This window comes from Morus notabilis, unplaced genomic scaffold (assembly GCF_000414095.1).
Source record: "Morus notabilis unplaced genomic scaffold, ASM41409v2 Scaffold174, whole genome shotgun sequence".
Lineage (NCBI taxonomy): Eukaryota > Viridiplantae > Streptophyta > Magnoliopsida > Rosales > Moraceae > Morus > Morus notabilis.
This window is the reverse complement of record NW_010364838.1, coordinates 15561-33559: the sequence shown is the minus strand read 5'-3', so window position 1 is coordinate 33559 and position 17999 is coordinate 15561. Positions and strand designations below refer to the sequence as shown.

The following is a 17999-nucleotide window of genomic DNA, read 5'->3' as shown; positions in this document are numbered from 1 at the left end:
ACAGATTATGGGTAGCATTGTGAAGATACTCGATATCAAGGGTCCATTTGGTATTTTACCTTTAGAGTCTGCTTTTATTTTTTATTTAAGAAATTATAACAGGTTAATGGCAAAACCTGATTTTGTTCACCAGCTTTTAAAAACTGATGCGCCGTAGTAGAATTTGAAAAGCATTTCAGAAGTTATTTTTTCATAACATTGTCTAAATTTATTAAAATAATTATAATAATAAAATTTAATTCTCAATCAGTTCATTTTATTTCTTTCAAAATAAATTAAAGAATATATTTTATTTAATATCTTATACTAAATTTTAATATTATATTTTTGTTATAATGTTGCAAGTTCAAAAAATAATTTACCTTCAGTTCTTTATGTTATTTAATTTCTCTATAGATATATAATTTATCTCCTTAAATAAAATTAATTTATTCTTAGATATATATTAATTAATAAAATGAAAATTATATTTTTTTTAGTATTTTGGTGTATAAATATTATGAATATTGATTATAAAAATAGAAATAAAATTAATTATAAGTACATGTGTTAAAGTATGTCTATTTTAGTCATTATATATCTTCATAACAATTTTGTACATAGTTTACTAAACACATAATTTTTTGCTTTTGGTATTCACAACAACTTTAAAATTTTTTTTTACCAAATACCTACACGTTTCTAGTCACAACAACTTCTGACTAACAACACAATAACAATAGAAATTTTTAATAGCATAGCAATGTCAAACTAGTCGTAAATATTAGGGCTCGTGGCCTCTGGTTCAACCCTGCAGCCTAATATTTATTGGTTGTCTTTAAGAATTAAACAATTATCTCTTATTACAGATAATTCACTAAACAATTAAAGAATTTTCTGTAAATATTGTTTCCTAGTAAACTAGATTAGAACGGTGGGAATTTGGAGGCCAGTTTCAATGTAGAGTATGTATGAAAGATCAAGTTGCACATGGAAAACAAAAGTTTGATTAAAAAAACTTATCTTACTTTAGTAAATTGCCTCTCAAATTTTTAATTTTGATAATCAATCCCCTGAATTTGTAAAATTATTGCAATGTGCTTCATTTTATTAAATTTGCCCAAATTTTTTGTTAGATTTAAGAGATAAAAAACTGAGTAATTAAAAGATTTGTGTTACATTTGACTTGAAATGTTAGAACTTTTTATCGAATGTGCTTTTTCGATATTAATTTAGTACAATCATCATCAAAATTTAGGATATTACAATAATTTTACAAATTGAGGGGACAACTTACCAAATTAAAAATTTATGATGTAAGTTGTAAAAATCATACAAATTCACGGGACAAATGTGTAAAATACCCAAAAAAAAAAATGTAACCAGGGGTTGGATTAATTTTAAAATGAGTAAATTGCACTTGCATCATAAACTATTTGGTTTTTTTTTTTTCATAATAAATTCTAGTATTTTAATTTTGGTAATACACTTTGAACTTTAAAATCAACTTGACAAAAGTTTAGAGCAATGTAATATTGTTCTGGTTTTTTTTTTTTTTTAATTAGGAGTAATCTCATTTTTAGTCTCAAACTATAGGTAAATTCCATTTTGATTATTGACTTTTAAAATGTCTTAAAATGAGCACTCAATCTATGAAATTGTCTCAAATTAATTTTTTTATCTATCCAACGTCAAAATCAAGATGAAAAAATCATAGGTGAGGACCAATGTCATTTAGTAAGGGTTAAATTTATAATTTTACTTGTAAGGACATAATTGTTTAAAAGGACACACCATGTCTTTTTTTGTTAAGATTTTACAGTCATATTGATGAAATGATTAATTTAGAATAACATTTTAAAAATTAATAACCAAAATGAGATTTGATCAATAAAGTTCATAAAGTATAAATTAATCTTTTTAATGCCATATCAAAGAACTTTTAATTTATTCGTGTAAAACTTTTTCTTGCCATCTCGCCCCCATTCAATAGGTGAGGGCCAAGTACTTTGCTCCAAGAGGGAGAAGATTCGAGTCACTAGTCACACTACACTTCCTTAGCGGTTTGCCCACCCCACCAGTAACTATAAATATCAAATGTCATGTTTGATTTAATATATTGTCAAGGGAAAATTTCATTTTGGTATATCTAAATTTGAGTTTAATATTATCTGTTTTTAAAAATTTTATGCAAATGCTTCGATTTTTAGAAAATATTTTTTTAATACCTCAGAGTCATTTTTAAGACATAAAAAGATAAAATTGCCTTTATTTTAAAAATTCATTTATTGACTAGAATTTTGAAAGAAAAAAGGATTTTAGAAAACGATTTTGAAGAGATGAATTTTTAAAAAAATGATTATACTCTACAGGTTTAACACCTTTTTAAAATATTTTTTTTTATTTTCAAAATTCTGGTCAAGAGATGAATTTTTACAATAAGGGAAATTTTATTTTCGTATCTAAAAAATGGCTCCGAGGTATCAAAAAAAGATTTTCTAAAAGGTCGAGGTACCAACATGAAATTTTGAAAAACAAAGAGTACCAAACTCAAATTTCGATATAACAAATAGTAGCAAAGTAAAATTTTCCCATAAAACAAAGAGACAGGTTTTTTTTTTTTTTTTTTTGGTGAAAACAATGAGATTTGTGTTTTACATTGTGACACAGCTTAAATGAAACAACAATGGTTATTGCTTGATAATTTTACTATTTTCTTTTTTCCCCACTAATAAAGAACTTGATTAACGTCAGAGGATCACTAAAAAAAATTATTCTCTTAGCACTTTATCATAAATTTCTTTATATTTTTTTTAATAACTAGAATGAAGAGATTTGAATTTTCCGGACTCCTTATTTCACGGTTCAAGTTGAGAATTTGAATTAAAAAGTGAATTTCAATAAGCAAAAATATTATAATAAAAAAAATCAAATTTAAATTTTTATGAAAAATATTATACTAAAAAATTAAAATTGTGATTCCAATTATAAAATAAACGGAGCCTAAACCTCAATAAGTGCGGCGTCACAACTCCGTCTAGCCTGACAACCATTTTTCAGTTTTCAGAGGAGAAAAAAACAGTTCCTGAATGCCGTATATATCAAGTCTACTATAGTTTTCCTTTGATTAAGGTTTATGTCTCTTGGGTGAAAGGTCAATTTCATCATACACAAGAAGTCAAATCTTGTCTTCTTTATGTATTTTAAATGTTTCTTAGGATTCTTTGTAATCTTATAATAAAACATTAATAACGAAAATCAAAAACAGAACAAGTACAACTGAATATGTTTAGATTGAAAAAAAAAAGATTAGGACCTAATTTTAAGGGAGGGTGTAGTATATAGCAGATTCATAAAATTAAATTAAGAAAATAACATATTTTAAAGTTACATGAAGTATATAGTAATTTATTGCGCAAATATTTTATTTATGACTAATAAAAAGATTTTTTTTTCATTTTTTTATGACTGTTAAATTTTTTTTACACATAAATAAAGATTTTTTAGCACATAAATTATTTTTTGTCAGTCTTAAATGACACATTTATATGGTAAACTGTTATTTACTTCATATAGTTTTAAAATATACTATTTACTTAATTTAGTTTCAAAAATATGCCATTTACTATAATTTTCAAAAAAATTTAACAATATAAAAAATACTAAACTGGTGGGATATAATTTTAAACTGTTATATTGAGGTTAATCTCGTAAATGATCCTTGATTTTTAAAACCTTCCACAATTAGTCTCTGATCTATTATTTTGTTTTAGTTTCGGTTCTTATGTTAACTAGATGTTAAATATTTAAAAGAATATGAAAACATATAAAATTTAGGGGCTATTATGAATATTAACTCTTATTTTTTGCTTTGTTTTAGTCCCAAACTTTAAATGTTTTTAATTTTAATCCCTAATTTTCATAAATTTTGTCAAATATTTAACACCTACTAACGAAACTAATTATTAGACATTTTAAAATATGGATCAAATTAAGAATTGAAGGCAAACCTGAGAAATTATTTGTGTTATTATTTGTTATTTATTATTTATTTATTTTATTTTTAAATTCTGTTCAATTGTATTATCTTTCTAATATGAGATGATTTTAAAAGAATCTAACGGTTCATCAACACCATATATAATATGTACATATATACATATTATATATACACATCCAATAGTTAATTATTATTTTTTTCCTAAGTAATTAAGATTTTATTTTTTTCACAACTCAAGTCACAACTCACGTTCTATTACTATAGTGTTTTTTCTAATAAAAATTTAAATTTAATTTTTTTACTATAATATTTTTTCTCTCACATATACAATATAAGTCTTAATTTAAATTGTGAAACAAACAATACCATAAGTTAAATATGATGCTCCTTTTCTTCGTGGCGCCACTCTTTTTGGGCGATTGAGAAGTAACTAATAAATGGTTGATTCTCCTGCATCTCTGCTCAATACAGATTACAGAGTATAAAAGTTACTTTGAAAGCTTCAGAAAAGTTTCGTTCATATACGATTGAAAGAGAACAAAAGAACCTCGATTAGTTTTATGCATCTTTTTGATGCATTTTTCGAGTCTTGGACGTTTGTGTCAGCGTGCCAAAAAAATTAATTTTTTTTTAATATCTACGACTAACTTCAGAATCTTTTACACTAAAAAATTTCCTCCTTGGGGCGAGAAACCTTTTTAATCTTTCCAACTTTATTTATGTCTAAGGTTCTTCTGCGGTACCGATAATAATCAATCATTAAATTTAATTAAAATTAGATCAAAATCAAAATTACACACAAGATATGTTGCTGATACATAGTTGAAAATTGAAAAATAAAAGGTATCATTCGTGTCGTTAATTTAAAACACAATTTAAATTTCATCTACTAACTATTTTTTTCTCATTAATTTATTTTTTAACGTAAATTTTTAATCTACTAATAATTATTTTTTCACATCATAAAGTAAAAATCCTCTTATTTATAATTCTTTTCCTCTAACCTTTTACCTTTAGAATTCGGTGCACCAAAGTATATATATATTTTTTTGACAAAGTTAGATCATAGTACTCAAAAAGCTATGATTGCCTCTTTTTGCAACTTTGCTCATATACCCTCCAATCCGTCACTTTCCCAGTATGATCCATTTCTGTCTCACTCTCTCACTCTCTCTCACTTCACACAGATATATAATAGTATACAAAATAACAGCAGAGCCAAAACCAAGCTCTCTCTTATTTCATAAAAAAAAAAAAAAAAAAAAAAAAAACCAACCTCTCTCTCTCTCTCTCTCTCTCTACACCAATGGCCAAATCCTGCAAACACCCGTTACTTCTCTCTCTAACATTCTTCACATTCTTCTTCGTTCACACCTCATCTTCACCATCTGAGCTAGAAATTCTCCTCACATTCAAATCCTCCATTGAAGACTCAAAGAATTCTCTCTCCACTTGGTCCAACACCTCACAAACTCACTACTGCAAGTGGACTGGAATCACTTGCTCGCCAACTTCACCGCCTTCTGTGACTTCCATAAACCTCCAAAGCCTGAATCTTTCCGGCGAAATCTCTTCCTCAGTTTGCAAACTCGCCAATCTTTCTTATCTCAACCTTGCTGACAACTTTTTCAACCAGCCCATTCCTCTTCAGCTCTCGGGGTGTAGCTCTCTGGAGAGTCTGAATCTCAGCAACAATCTCATCTGGGGAACAATCCCAGATCAGATTTCTCAGCTTGGTTCAATAAAAGTGCTTGATTTGAGCAGGAACCATGTGGAGGGGAAAATCCCAGAAAGCATTGGACTTTTGAGGAAGCTCAAAGTTGTTATCTTGTCCAACAATCTGCTCTTGGGTAATGTACCTTCTTCTGTTTTTGGGAACTTGTCTGAGCTTGTTGTTCTTGATTTGTCTCAAAATCCTTACTTGGTGAGTGAGATTCCCAGTGATGTTGGGAAGCTTGAGAGGCTTGAGCAGCTTTTGTTGCAAAGTTGTGGTTTTCATGGTCAGATTCCTGAGTCTTTTCTGGGTTTGCAAAGCTTGACCATTTTGGACCTTTCCCAGAATAATCTTACTGGAAAGGTTCCTAAAACACTAGGTTCTTCTCTCAAGAACTTGGTGTCTTTTGATGTCTCAGAGAATAAGCTTTTGGGGTCTTTCCCTGATGATATATGTAGTAGTAAAAAGGGTGTTATAAACCTTAGTCTTCATACAAATCTATTTAGTGGTCCAATTCCTAGCTCCATTAATGAGTGCTTGAATCTTGAGAGATTTCAAGTTCAGAACAACTTGTTCTCTGGTGATTTCCCAAATGGGCTATGGTCATTGCCCAAAATCAAGCTTATTAGAGCTGAAAACAATCTTTTTTCGGGGCCAATACCCGAGTCCATAGCCATGGCTGCTCAACTTGAGCAAGTTCAGATAGATAACAACAGCCTCACAGGTGTAATTCCTCAGGGTCTTGGACATGTCAAGAGCTTGTATAGATTCTCTGCCTCTCTTAATGGTTTCTATGGTGAAATCCCTCCGAACTTTTGCGACTCTCCTGTTATGAGTATAATAAATCTTTCCCACAACTCCCTTTCTGGTGAAATTCCTGCGCTGAAAAAATGCAGGAAACTTGTGTCATTGTCTTTGGCAAACAATAGCCTTACTGGGAAAATCCCACCTTCTCTTGCTGACTTACCAGTTTTGACTTATCTCGATCTTTCGGATAATAATCTCACCGGTCCAATCCCTCAAGGGCTTCAGAATTTGAAGCTTGCCTTGTTCAATGTGTCCTTCAATCGGCTATCTGGAAAGGTTCCCTATTCGTTGATTTCGGGTCTTCCAGCTTCGTTTCTTCAAGGGAATCCTGATCTCTGCGGCCCGGGATTGCCAAATTCGTGTTCTGATGAAGAAGAGCCTGGACACCATGATGCCGGTCTTACAACATTGACATGTGCTCTGATCTCTTTGGCTTTTGCTGTTGGAACTATGATTGTTGTTGCCGGGTTTATTTTGTACCAACGATCACACAAGCGGAGATCCCAAGTTGGTGTGTGGCGTTCGGTTTTCTTCTATCCTCTTAGGGTCACCGAGCATGATTTGGTTATGGGAATGGATGATAAGAGTGCCGTGGGAAGTGGTGGAGTTTTCGGAAGAGTTTACGTTCTAAGTTTGCCTAGTGGTGAACGTGTTGCTGTGAAGAAGCTTGTTAACTTTGAAACTCAGTCCTCGAAAGCTTTGAAGGTCGAAATCAAGACGTTGGCCAAGATCAGGCATAAGAACATTGTTAAAGTTCTGGGATTTTGCCATTCTGAGGATTCAATCTTTTTAATTTATGAGTTCCAACCTAATGGGAGTTTGGGAGACTTGATTAGCAGAGAGGATTTTCGACTTGAGTGGAGTGTTAGAATGAAAATTGCAATTGGGGTTGCTCAAGGACTAGCATATCTTCACAAGGATTATGTTCCTCATTTACTCCACAGAAATGTCAAATCCAGAAATATCCTTCTGGATGAGGATTTTGAACCAAAACTGACAGATTTCGCTCTTGATCGGATTGTGGGAGAAGCTGCGTTCCAGTCAACAATAACATCTGAATCTCCTTTCTCCTGTTACAATCCACCAGGTAAGAAACTTGAGAAATTCTATAAATCTCTTGCTATCATATTTACTCATAGTACTGTCTCTGTTGACTTTTTCCTTCCACTAAACTGTTTTTTTTTTTTTTTTTTCTTTTTTTGTTGGTATATGGTTTGGTTCTTAAACTAATATAATATAGTTGCATATATTGAACTACAGACATCTACTTGAAGGAGTATGTAACAAGATTCTTTTAACTAACGTACTATATTTTCATATATTTAGCTGTCTTTGAACTTTTCAACTAGCTTTTGTAGCATCATCTCAGACCAGTTTGGCATTGTTTTTGCTTGTGCTTAAGTTAGTAGAAGAAAAGTAAAAAATTATGAATTTACCAAATTCTTAGAAGACCTTAATCAAAGAAAAAATTGATGCTTAAATTTTTTAATAAACAACAAAAATGTTGGAATGAGATATAGGGCCCGTTTAGTTCGCTGATTTGAGTTTTTGAAAAGTCTTATTGAAGCTCTGTTACAAGTTTCAAAGTCTACTTAGGAAAGCTTTATTGAGAAGCCCAATTTTCTTGGCTTTGACTTGAAGCTCGTATACATATAGAAGGCCATAACTCTTTTTAAAAATTATCCAAACACTGTTAAAAGCGGCTTTTGTACTCAGCCAAAAACGGTTTCTAGGAAATAATGTCAAAAGAGACTCTAGTATTGCACAAGCACAACATTTGACAGTGAAAAGTTCAACAACTAATTCTCATTTTGTTTTTTGATTGCAGAATATGGATATAGTAAGAAACCAACTGAACAAATGGATGTGTACAGATTTGGTGTTGTGTTGCTAGAGCTAGTCACAGGCAGGCCAGCTGAGCAATCTGAATCAGTCGATTCCCTTGACATTGTGAAGTGGGTGAGAAGGAAAGTTAACATCACAAATGGAGTTTTTCAGGTTCTTGATCCCAATGTATCAAGTTCTTCGCAACAAGAGATGCTAGAAGCTCTTGATCTCGCTCTCCGTTGCACTTCTGTGATGCCGGAGAAGAGACCATCGATGTTTGAAGTCGTGAAGTTGTTGCAGTCTCTTGGTTCAAAGACCAATGTCTCCAGTGTAGAGTTCTCTGCTTTTCAAGATCATTTAGTCCCAGTTTGAAACCTGAACAAGAAAACTACACCATTTCTCTCTACTTTGCCTTTAATGTAAATCCAATTCTGATAGGGAAGGGTAAGTTTGGGCATGGATTTTGTCTATCTTCCAACTGGAATCTGTTTTGGGGTTTTTATCAAATCTTATTGGCTTTTACAATGTAATATTATTAGTTCACAACCTATGAATGGCATCTCATATATATTATCGAGAGATGTTGCTGATATTTAATCTCATGCATGACCAAACAAATGTTCTCCTGTGAATTTTAGATTTGACAATTAAGCCTATGTTTGGTAGAGTGGAGAAGGGATGGGAAAGAAATTAGAGGATGAATTTTAGAGAGGAAAAGAGAACATTGATGTTTGATAGAATTGAAATTGAAAATGAAGCCAAATCTGACTAATCGCCACCTCGCATGGTTGTATGAAGCTCATCATGTAACGACTTGTACCTATATTTGGTATGATATTGTTTGTTTTGAGCTTGAGCCTGTACGGTTTTGTTCTTAGGTTTCATCTCAAAAGGTCTTATACCATTAGGAGGTAGTGTCATTTCTTATAAACCATCACCTATGATCAGCCTAAGCAATGTGAGACTGTATAACTTATTCTTTTTTGGACCTCTTGTCTCAAGAAATTGATGACTATTACAATCACCCCACCTTTTAGAGGCCCAACGTCTTTATTGGACACATTTCTGACTGAGTACATACTCTGATACCATCTATAACGACACAAACCTCTATCTGGTATGATATTGTACTCTTTGGGATTGAGTCTGCACTGTTTTACTCTTGATTTCACCTTAAGAGGCCTCATATCATTAGGAGGGCGTCATCTTCCTCATAAACCATCAACTATGACCATCTCAAACGATATGGGACTATATCTTTCCCATCACCTTGTAGATTGTATTGTTGCATGGTTGGTGGTTAAATTTAGTGGCCAGAGGCCTGACAACGTGTCAGACTTCCGACAGGGAAGCTCTAGCCTTTTGGGTGTTTAAGAGAGAGAGAGGGAGAGAGAACAAAGGTTTAGAGAGAGGTTATCTTGTGATAAATTAGGAAAAAAGTGAAACTAGCATATATATATATATATTTAGGTTACTTTCCTTAATCTTATTAACATAATACTAATTAACGTTACAAAATTTAAGAACAATAGAGAAAGGCTTTCCATCAGTTACAGAGGTTAAAAACACTAGACACAACGAACATGAAAAGGCATCTATATCGGAGATTTTTTTTAAGGGGAAAAAATTCCAAGGATGAAAAAGCAAAACAAACACCAATTCACACACAACTCTAACCACCAAAAAAAAAAAAAAAAAAAAAAAAAAAAAAAAAAAAAAAAACATGGCATCAACAGACAATCAGTTCTAATTAAGGAAAAACAGTGTGATCGGGCTCTATAAGCATATACTTAAAACGTACAAAAAATCGAGCGCAAATATGACTATTTAACAGATACTGTGCAGTTAATGGAAAAATTCAAGAACTGGTATTGAGAAACTCAGAACACTAAGACAACACAAAAAATTACAGAAAAAACATCTTACAAATAAATAAGACAACCAAATACTAAACAAACAAGATAACACAAACTAATCGGTGTAAGCACAATTATTAGAAACAAAAGATAAAATATCCATAAATCTGAACAATAAAATTACATATCAAGAGAATTTGATTACATGTTGAGGACTGAGGAGGAATTCCATTTGAGGGTGAAATCGGTACTTCGGTATCTTGTGGATGGACTAAAATCTAGAGTGTTTGGATTCAATGTTGTTACGGCATGCGACCGTTGATCTTACAAGCGGCCTCGGTGAGAATAGCCATTATTCTGGCACGATCATATTTAATCACCTTTGCTTTAACCTTGTTTTCTTCTCAACCTTGCATAAACATTGTTTCAACCTTGTTTTTCCCTCAACCTTGCTTTAATATTGCTTAAACCTTGCTTTTAGTATGTGGTAAATGTAGGGTGTATTTGGAATTGGTTCTAAATAATTTTATTTTTTGTATAAAAATGGAAATGAAAACGTTTTTATTTTTATTTTAGAATTATTTTTGAAAATGCGTTTGGTAGTTTTATTCAGAGATTGACTTTAGTTTTTAAAAAAATTAAAATTGTGTTTGGTGATTTAATTTTTGAAAACTATTAATATATTAAATAAATAATAATTGAAAACATGAAAACATATTACCAACCGGCAAACAAAAAGTCATTAACAAATCCAACCGAACACCAGCATTAACAAATCAGAGAGTTTGAATATAATTCAACCGGAAAACAAACATTATTGTTAATCTGCCAACAACTGTTTAAGCACTATCAGCAAGATTTTTGCTACAAAACCAATAATAGAAGAAGTAAATCATGGAGCATTCTTGCTACAAAACCAATCTAAACACTTAAATCAGAAGAATGAGATGGAAGAAATCCAAAATGAGAAGGAAAAATGCGACAACCTTAGAACGGAAAAGATGGGGTCGAGGGACATCGGAGAAGAGCGGGGTCGAGGGAGATTGGAGACTTTGGAGAAGAGAGAGGGTCGAGGAAACAGGAGAAGAATAGGAAGAGGAAAATGAGACACGGCAGAAAATGGGAAACGACGGTGAAAGAGGCGGAGGCCGGCGAAAGAGGCGGAGTGAGAGGCGATGAGAGATTGGGGAAGGTTTGAGAAGCGATCTGAGAACTTTTAAGAACGGGAAGAGGACGGCAGAAAATAGGAAGGAAAACGATTGTGGATCGTTTTCAATTTTACTGATTTTTTGGGAACGGTTAGAAAACGTTTTCAGTTTTGTTTTTTAGAAAATGGGCTGCCAAACACGGATCTGAAAGCGTTTTCATTTTTTGGTCATTGAAAAACGTGAAAAACGTTTTTGAAAACGGTTCCAAACAGCCTCGTAGTTTCTTAACCACGCTCAAACCTTGTTTTAAATTTTGAGGATTTAGAGAGTTAGGTGGCATTGAGAATGAGATCAAGAGTTAATTCTGGAGAGAGATAGAAATACAACTCAAAAGATGTCATCTTTACATTTAGAATACCCAACGTCATAAACTTAACATCTATGATATTCAATTTATTAGACAATATCCTACAAGGATAATCGAATATGGTCGGATATCTTCAAAAAGCATTTTGATATAATATATTTGATATTCTATCAGAATATATATATATATATATATATATATATATAAAATTTAGGGTAAAGTGCATAGTTGTACCTTAAATTATTTATTTTTTTCGTAATGCACTTTAAATTTTTAATTTTAACAAATTACACATTGAACTCAAATCATTTACAATTGAGGTCCAATAGGTAGCGGATGTTATCATATTGATCGTTAAAACAGACAATTCGCACATGAAATGTAAAGATCATCACTTTTTAAACCATGACACGTGTAATTCCTTCCATTAACTAATGGACTTCAATTGTAATTGATTTTAAAGTTCAAGGTATAATTTGTCAAAATTAAAATTTTAAGGTTCAATATGCAAAAACTGAATAGTTTAAGGTGTAACATTGCAATTTACTCATATATATAATTTCAAATCAACAAAGATGACATAAATATAAAACTGTTGAATTTTGGTGGCATATACTGCACAAGTTTCTCTAAATATTCTATCATTGTTGGGCCAGGAATTCTGCGACTTTTGATTTTTTTTTTCTTTTAAGGATTTAACTAAGCTACGTAATTCTTTTATGATATAAAAAAGAAATTTAGATGTTTAGCCACAGCTCCCTAAAACAAAAATTTTAAATACAACGATGTATAATTGTCTCGATCTACATTCATATATAACTTGAACAAACAAAAATTTACAAAGCTGAAAACAAAATTCCAGAACAGTAGACTCTTTATAAACTACCTTAAAGATTTAACTCTGCAAGGCCCAAGAGAATCAACAAAGTAAGAATTAGACAAACCTTATGTTGAAAATGGGATGCAATTTTCTAACATGATCGTCAAATGTAATGATTATATTTGAACCTTAAAATCAACAAATATATATATATATATATAAAAAATTTAGGGTAAAGTGCATAGTTGTACCTTAAATTATTTATTTTTTTCGTAATGCACTTTAAATTTTTAATTTTAACAAATTACACATTGAACTCAAATCATTTACAATTGAGGTCCAATAGGTAGCGGATGTTATCATATTGATCGTTAAAACAGACAATTCGCACATGAAATGTAAAGATCATCACTTTTTAAACCATGACACGTGTAATTCCTTCCATTAACTAATGGACTTCAATTGTAATTGATTTTAAAGTTCAAGGTATAATTTGTCAAAATTAAAATTTTAAGGTTCAATATGCAAAAACTGAATAGTTTAAGGTGTAACATTGCAATTTACTCATATATATAATTTCAAATCAACAAAGATGACATAAATATAAAACTGTTGAATTTTGGTGGCATATACTGCACAAGTTTCTCTAAATATTCTATCATTGTTGGGCCAGGAATTCTGCGACTTTTGATTTTTTTTTTCTTTTAAGGATTTAACTAAGCTACGTAATTCTTTTATGATATAAAAAAGAAATTTAGATGTTTAGCCACAGCTCCCTAAAACAAAAATTTTAAATACAACGATGTATAATTGTCTCGATCTACATTCATATATAACTTGAACAAACAAAAATTTACAAAGCTGAAAACAAAATTCCAGAACAGTAGACTCTTTATAAACTACCTTAAAGATTTAACTCTGCAAGGCCCAAGAGAATCAACAAAGTAAGAATTAGACAAACCTTATGTTGAAAATGGGATGCAATTTTCTAACATGATCGTCAAATGTAATGATTATATTTGAACCTTAAAATCAACAAATTTTAACACTCTAAGCTCACAAGACTAACCTTGACCATTTTGGCACCAGCATCATCTGTAAACAACGCAGAGATGAATGTGCAGCTTTGTAGATTCAATTGAACAAATATGGTTCAGTTTCCTCAAACGTTCAGTTTTTTTTTGTACAAGTTTTTTAGGATTATACAAGTTTTTTTGTAGTAAAAAAATATGGTTCAGTTTCCTCAAACGCTCGTCTCATAACATCTATAATTCATAAACTAAGAGTTTGCCGAGTTCAAATTAACAAATGATACGAAAATAACTTGAAATTTGTTTTAAAAAAGAGTAAATTACATACTTTACCTCTTAAAAGTGTAGTGTTCAAGATTTTTACTACATACTTTTAATTAATACAGTTTTTTAATTAAAGGGTAAAAAATAAATGATAAAACTAAGACCGTGCACATTGTATTTGTCTACTTTTCCCTAAAAAAAGAGCTATTAATTACTTGAAAATGAACTTCCTCCTAAAATAGTCATGTTGCAATATTACCAAAAGCCATAAACTTTATTAAAATAACTTAAACTTGCGGAAATTTAAAAATAAACCATAAACTGTAAATACTTTAATAAAAATTAATATCATAATGCCTCACTCCATATTTAGTTTCTGCAACTATGCACATATCCACACCAAACTCCTCCATCCTCACACTCAAATCTTGTTCCTAACTGCAATATGAGAAACATCTAGTAAGCATAAAGCTTAATAAGTACATTCTAAATCACACAAAACATTTTCATCAATTAATAATATTTATCGAAATAATTTTCATCAATAGGTAAATATATACTTAAAATAATATATATAGTAATATCTTAAAATGTCAGGTCGCTTACTGGACACCATCATCCAAACTTTTCTTCCAGGTGTACAACGCAAACATCGAAATAATTATATAAATTTAACATATATATATATATATATATATATAGGATTTCATCAAAAAGATTTCCATCAAATAATGTCATCGTCCATCAGTTTCCATCAATTTCTCTCATTATTAAAAATCATCATATTAAAACGTCTTATATCATAAACCATCAACATTAACATCTTTTAATTATGAACAATCATATTGCAAGTGAGAGATACTTACTTAACCTCTAGAATACTCAACCTTCAACTCACTACACGAATCAGCTCCAGTAGCGACGACACCTACAGCAATGATATTTATCGTCACTACATAACGAGATTTAACCCAGAGCATGTGAGATGTGGGGGCCACTTTTAGCGACAACTAAATCACTTTGCGTAAAATTTCACAAGATCAAGAGGTTATTCTTTTGCAACGAAACAAAACTTAAAAAAAATTTAAATTCGAGTTACAATTTTATTTAAGTTTATGTTCTTTTGTAAAATTTAAGTTTGAACTCAAGTTTAAATTTTCTCTTCAACTCGAGTTCATAAACTCGAACTCAAATTAATGAATAATATTTTTTCTATTCTTAAAAATATTTTAACTTTTTCGTTTTAATTCTGATTGAGATGATTCTTTTTTTTATGCATTCACAACGAAAATACGAATAAAACCCCACCTATATACCCTATTAAAATTTATCATCATCATTGAGTTTTTATTAAAATACTATATAAATATAAATTTAAGTTTTGACCCACCCAAATACAAATTCAAAAAGATTCTCAATTCAAATCATAACTTAAATGTACACATCCAGACACAAACTCAAATTACAACTTCAACTTAAGTTATAACTCAAACTCAACTCAAAATCATCACTCAAATCACCTTAACTCAAAAATACAAAAGAATAATCTCCAATTCTTTTGGTGCTCAAAAGTGATTTTAGCGACGACATTAATTGTCCCAGCGTAAAATTTTATGGTACCAAAACTGTTGGTGCTTAAAAGAGGTTTTAGTGACTACATTCCTTTCACCAAGACCAGTGCCTCTTTATTAGTTTCAGCAAAATTCCAACCTAGGGTCTCAATTTCTGTCACTTGGAGTCTGTGCACTAGCTTCTCCTAATGCCTCATCTACTCTTACTGGGGCTCACTTGTCTCCCAGTCCTTCACCGCCTCCGACTATTGTGTCAACTGCTCTAGCAGATCCAACTGATATGGCAAGTCATGTGTAGTTCCAATTCAAACAGTTTCTGTTCCTGATCAACATTATTCTTTATTAAATCCCTCTACTTCTAATTTACCTGTAACAGTTTTATATAATCCGGTGTTGCAAACTGATCAGTTCCAAATGCAGAATGCGCACTCTATGATTACCAGGGGAAAACGTGGCATTAAGAAGCCATAGATGTTCTTAGCTGATGCTGAACCTGTTACAGTTCAGGATGCTTTACAGCAAGATACTTGGAAGAAAGAAGTGACGGAAGAATATTTGGCCTTATAAGGAATCAAACTTGGAGTTTGGTTCCTCTTCCTCCTGATAGAAAAGTCATTGGATGCAAGTGGGCATTACGAGTAAAAGAAAATCCTGACGGCTCAATCAATAAATACAAGGCCAGACTTGTGGCAAAAGGGTTTAAGCAAGTTCCTGGTTTTGATTTCATAGAAGGTTTTAGTCCTGTGGTTAAACCTAGTCTTGTGGTCAAACCTACTACAATTCCAGTTGTGCTTACTTTTTATCTTTGAGTAGACACTGGCCAGCAAACCACATGAATTCTGCAGCAAATTTCCGCCAACAACAATCTGACGCGTGGGGACGTACTAAAACGGCCGACGGACTATAGCCCCTCCCTAGCTATATAGTGTGTGTGTGTGTGTGTATATATATATATATACGGATTGCTTATATTGACGGATGAGGAAAGTTTTCTCTTTTCGTTGTTTGGAAAGCTTACTAACTTATTCACAACTATATTGCTTTTATATTAAAAGAGATTCTCTGTTAGGTTTAGTTTTTTAACTATTAAATATGTATATTTTTTAACTTTTACGTAATTTTATATAAATCTGATGGATAAAAAACCTTATTTATTAGCATGTTGGCGTACTAAAAAAGATCTCTTATATTAAAGAACAACTAATGATGAGTAAATTACTTTTTTCCCACTAATTAATGAGTAAATCACTTAATGATGTAATAACAGTTATAAATCAATAGTGCGTACGTGTCCAAAGAGCGGAGAAAGATATGGAAGTTTACGAAAGAACAAAAAAAAAAGGAAATTGCAGAAAAAAGCCATCGGTTGAGAAAGCTCACGAACCGCATATAAAGGCCAAACAAAAAATTTATATTTTAAATGAAAAGACACTCGATTGGTCTTCCGACTCGCCTCGTTGTGAGCTTCTCATTGGTTGTGACGGTGTATGGTGTGGTAATTCTGTTTGGATGGATCTAAACCGGTTTGGATGAGCTTCGTTTCCAGGCGAGTTTGTTGTTTGGTGAATGAGATCTCATGGCCGGCTATCTCACTTGACAACTCATTGGGCGGTTGCCCTTCACTGGAGGCTTTTAACAATGGTGGTCGGAGGTTTTTTAATGTAATTTTCGTATTTGTAATAAGGGCGGTAGTCTCCCCATCCGAATTTTGTTTGTTTTGCTATTTGTCGTTAGTTTTTGGTGATCGGCTTAAGGCCGTTTATATGTCTCATGATTGTTGGAAGAAACTCGGAATTGGGAGGATGAAAAGAATAGAGAATGCAGAGAGAAGGGTTTGAGGCGTATAGGAATACTTTCCTTTAAGGTTTTATTTACCCTCACTTCTTTCAAGTTTGCTAATGAGTTTTAAATGGCAAATTACCCCCAAGATACAACAAATCCTTGAACACAATATCCAGCAAAAATATTGAGTTGCAGAACAATTATTATTCTGTATTTTCTGAAGTCAATCATAAAAGGACAGGGATGCATCCATCCTCCTTAAGTGTTACAACCTTTCACATAAAGATACCTTTTCAAATTTGATGGTTATCTTTTATATGCTAATGCACTTATATCAATAGTTATTTCTATTGTTAATAAGTGCTCAGATATGTGAGAAAACATATCACAAATAGATGCAATGGTTCGAGACCTTTTCAGATCACTAAAACACATGAAAACACATTTTCCGTCGACAATTTGCGCTGCAGCGCCCGAGAGGCGCGCCGCAGCGCGCGGGCTTTGCAAAACAGACCCGAGAGGTCTGTTTTGCGCAGGCTGTAGCGTCCAGGGCGCGCTGCAGCGCGTCTGTGCACTGCAGCGCGTGCTTGTGTCAACCCACTCTATCCGAATGTGTTTTAATCCAATTTGTGATATCAAGATTGAGAGATATATTACAATCTCTCTAACAATCCCCACTAGATTGTAATATTTCTTCAGAATTAACAACGATAAACATATACATACATGAAGGTATCTTTCGATTTTAACCTTTACTTAGTGACTATACTTCAAAGTATTCACAAGACAATAGTGTGCTTTGCATTAAACTTTGTCTCTTAAGCAAATACCGA

The 17999-nt window shown here is 31.8% G+C and overlaps 1 protein-coding gene across 1 annotated transcript; it reads left to right on the top strand.

Annotated features, from left to right (window-relative positions):
• The first annotated feature begins 5230 nt into the window (after positions 1-5230).
• Positions 5231-8936, top strand: LOC21399048 (probably inactive leucine-rich repeat receptor-like protein kinase At5g06940). The gene is made up of 2 exons (XM_010107022.2): positions 5231-7587; positions 8329-8936. The coding sequence occupies exons 1-2, from the start codon at positions 5286-5288 to the stop codon at positions 8697-8699; spliced, it is 2673 nt and encodes an 890-aa protein (XP_010105324.1). The 5' UTR covers positions 5231-5285; the 3' UTR covers positions 8700-8936.
• The last annotated feature ends 9063 nt before the right edge of the window (positions 8937-17999 follow it).

Excerpts from the sequence above, each read along its gene's own strand:
- LOC21399048 (XM_010107022.2), top strand. The coding sequence starts at position 5,286 with ATGGCCAAATCCTGCAAACACCCGTTACTTCTCTCTCTAACATTCTTC. Across the intron at positions 7,588-8,328 it reads CTCCTGTTACAATCCACCAG|AATATGGATATAGTAAGAAA; the intron begins GTAAGAAACTTG and ends TTTTGATTGCAG.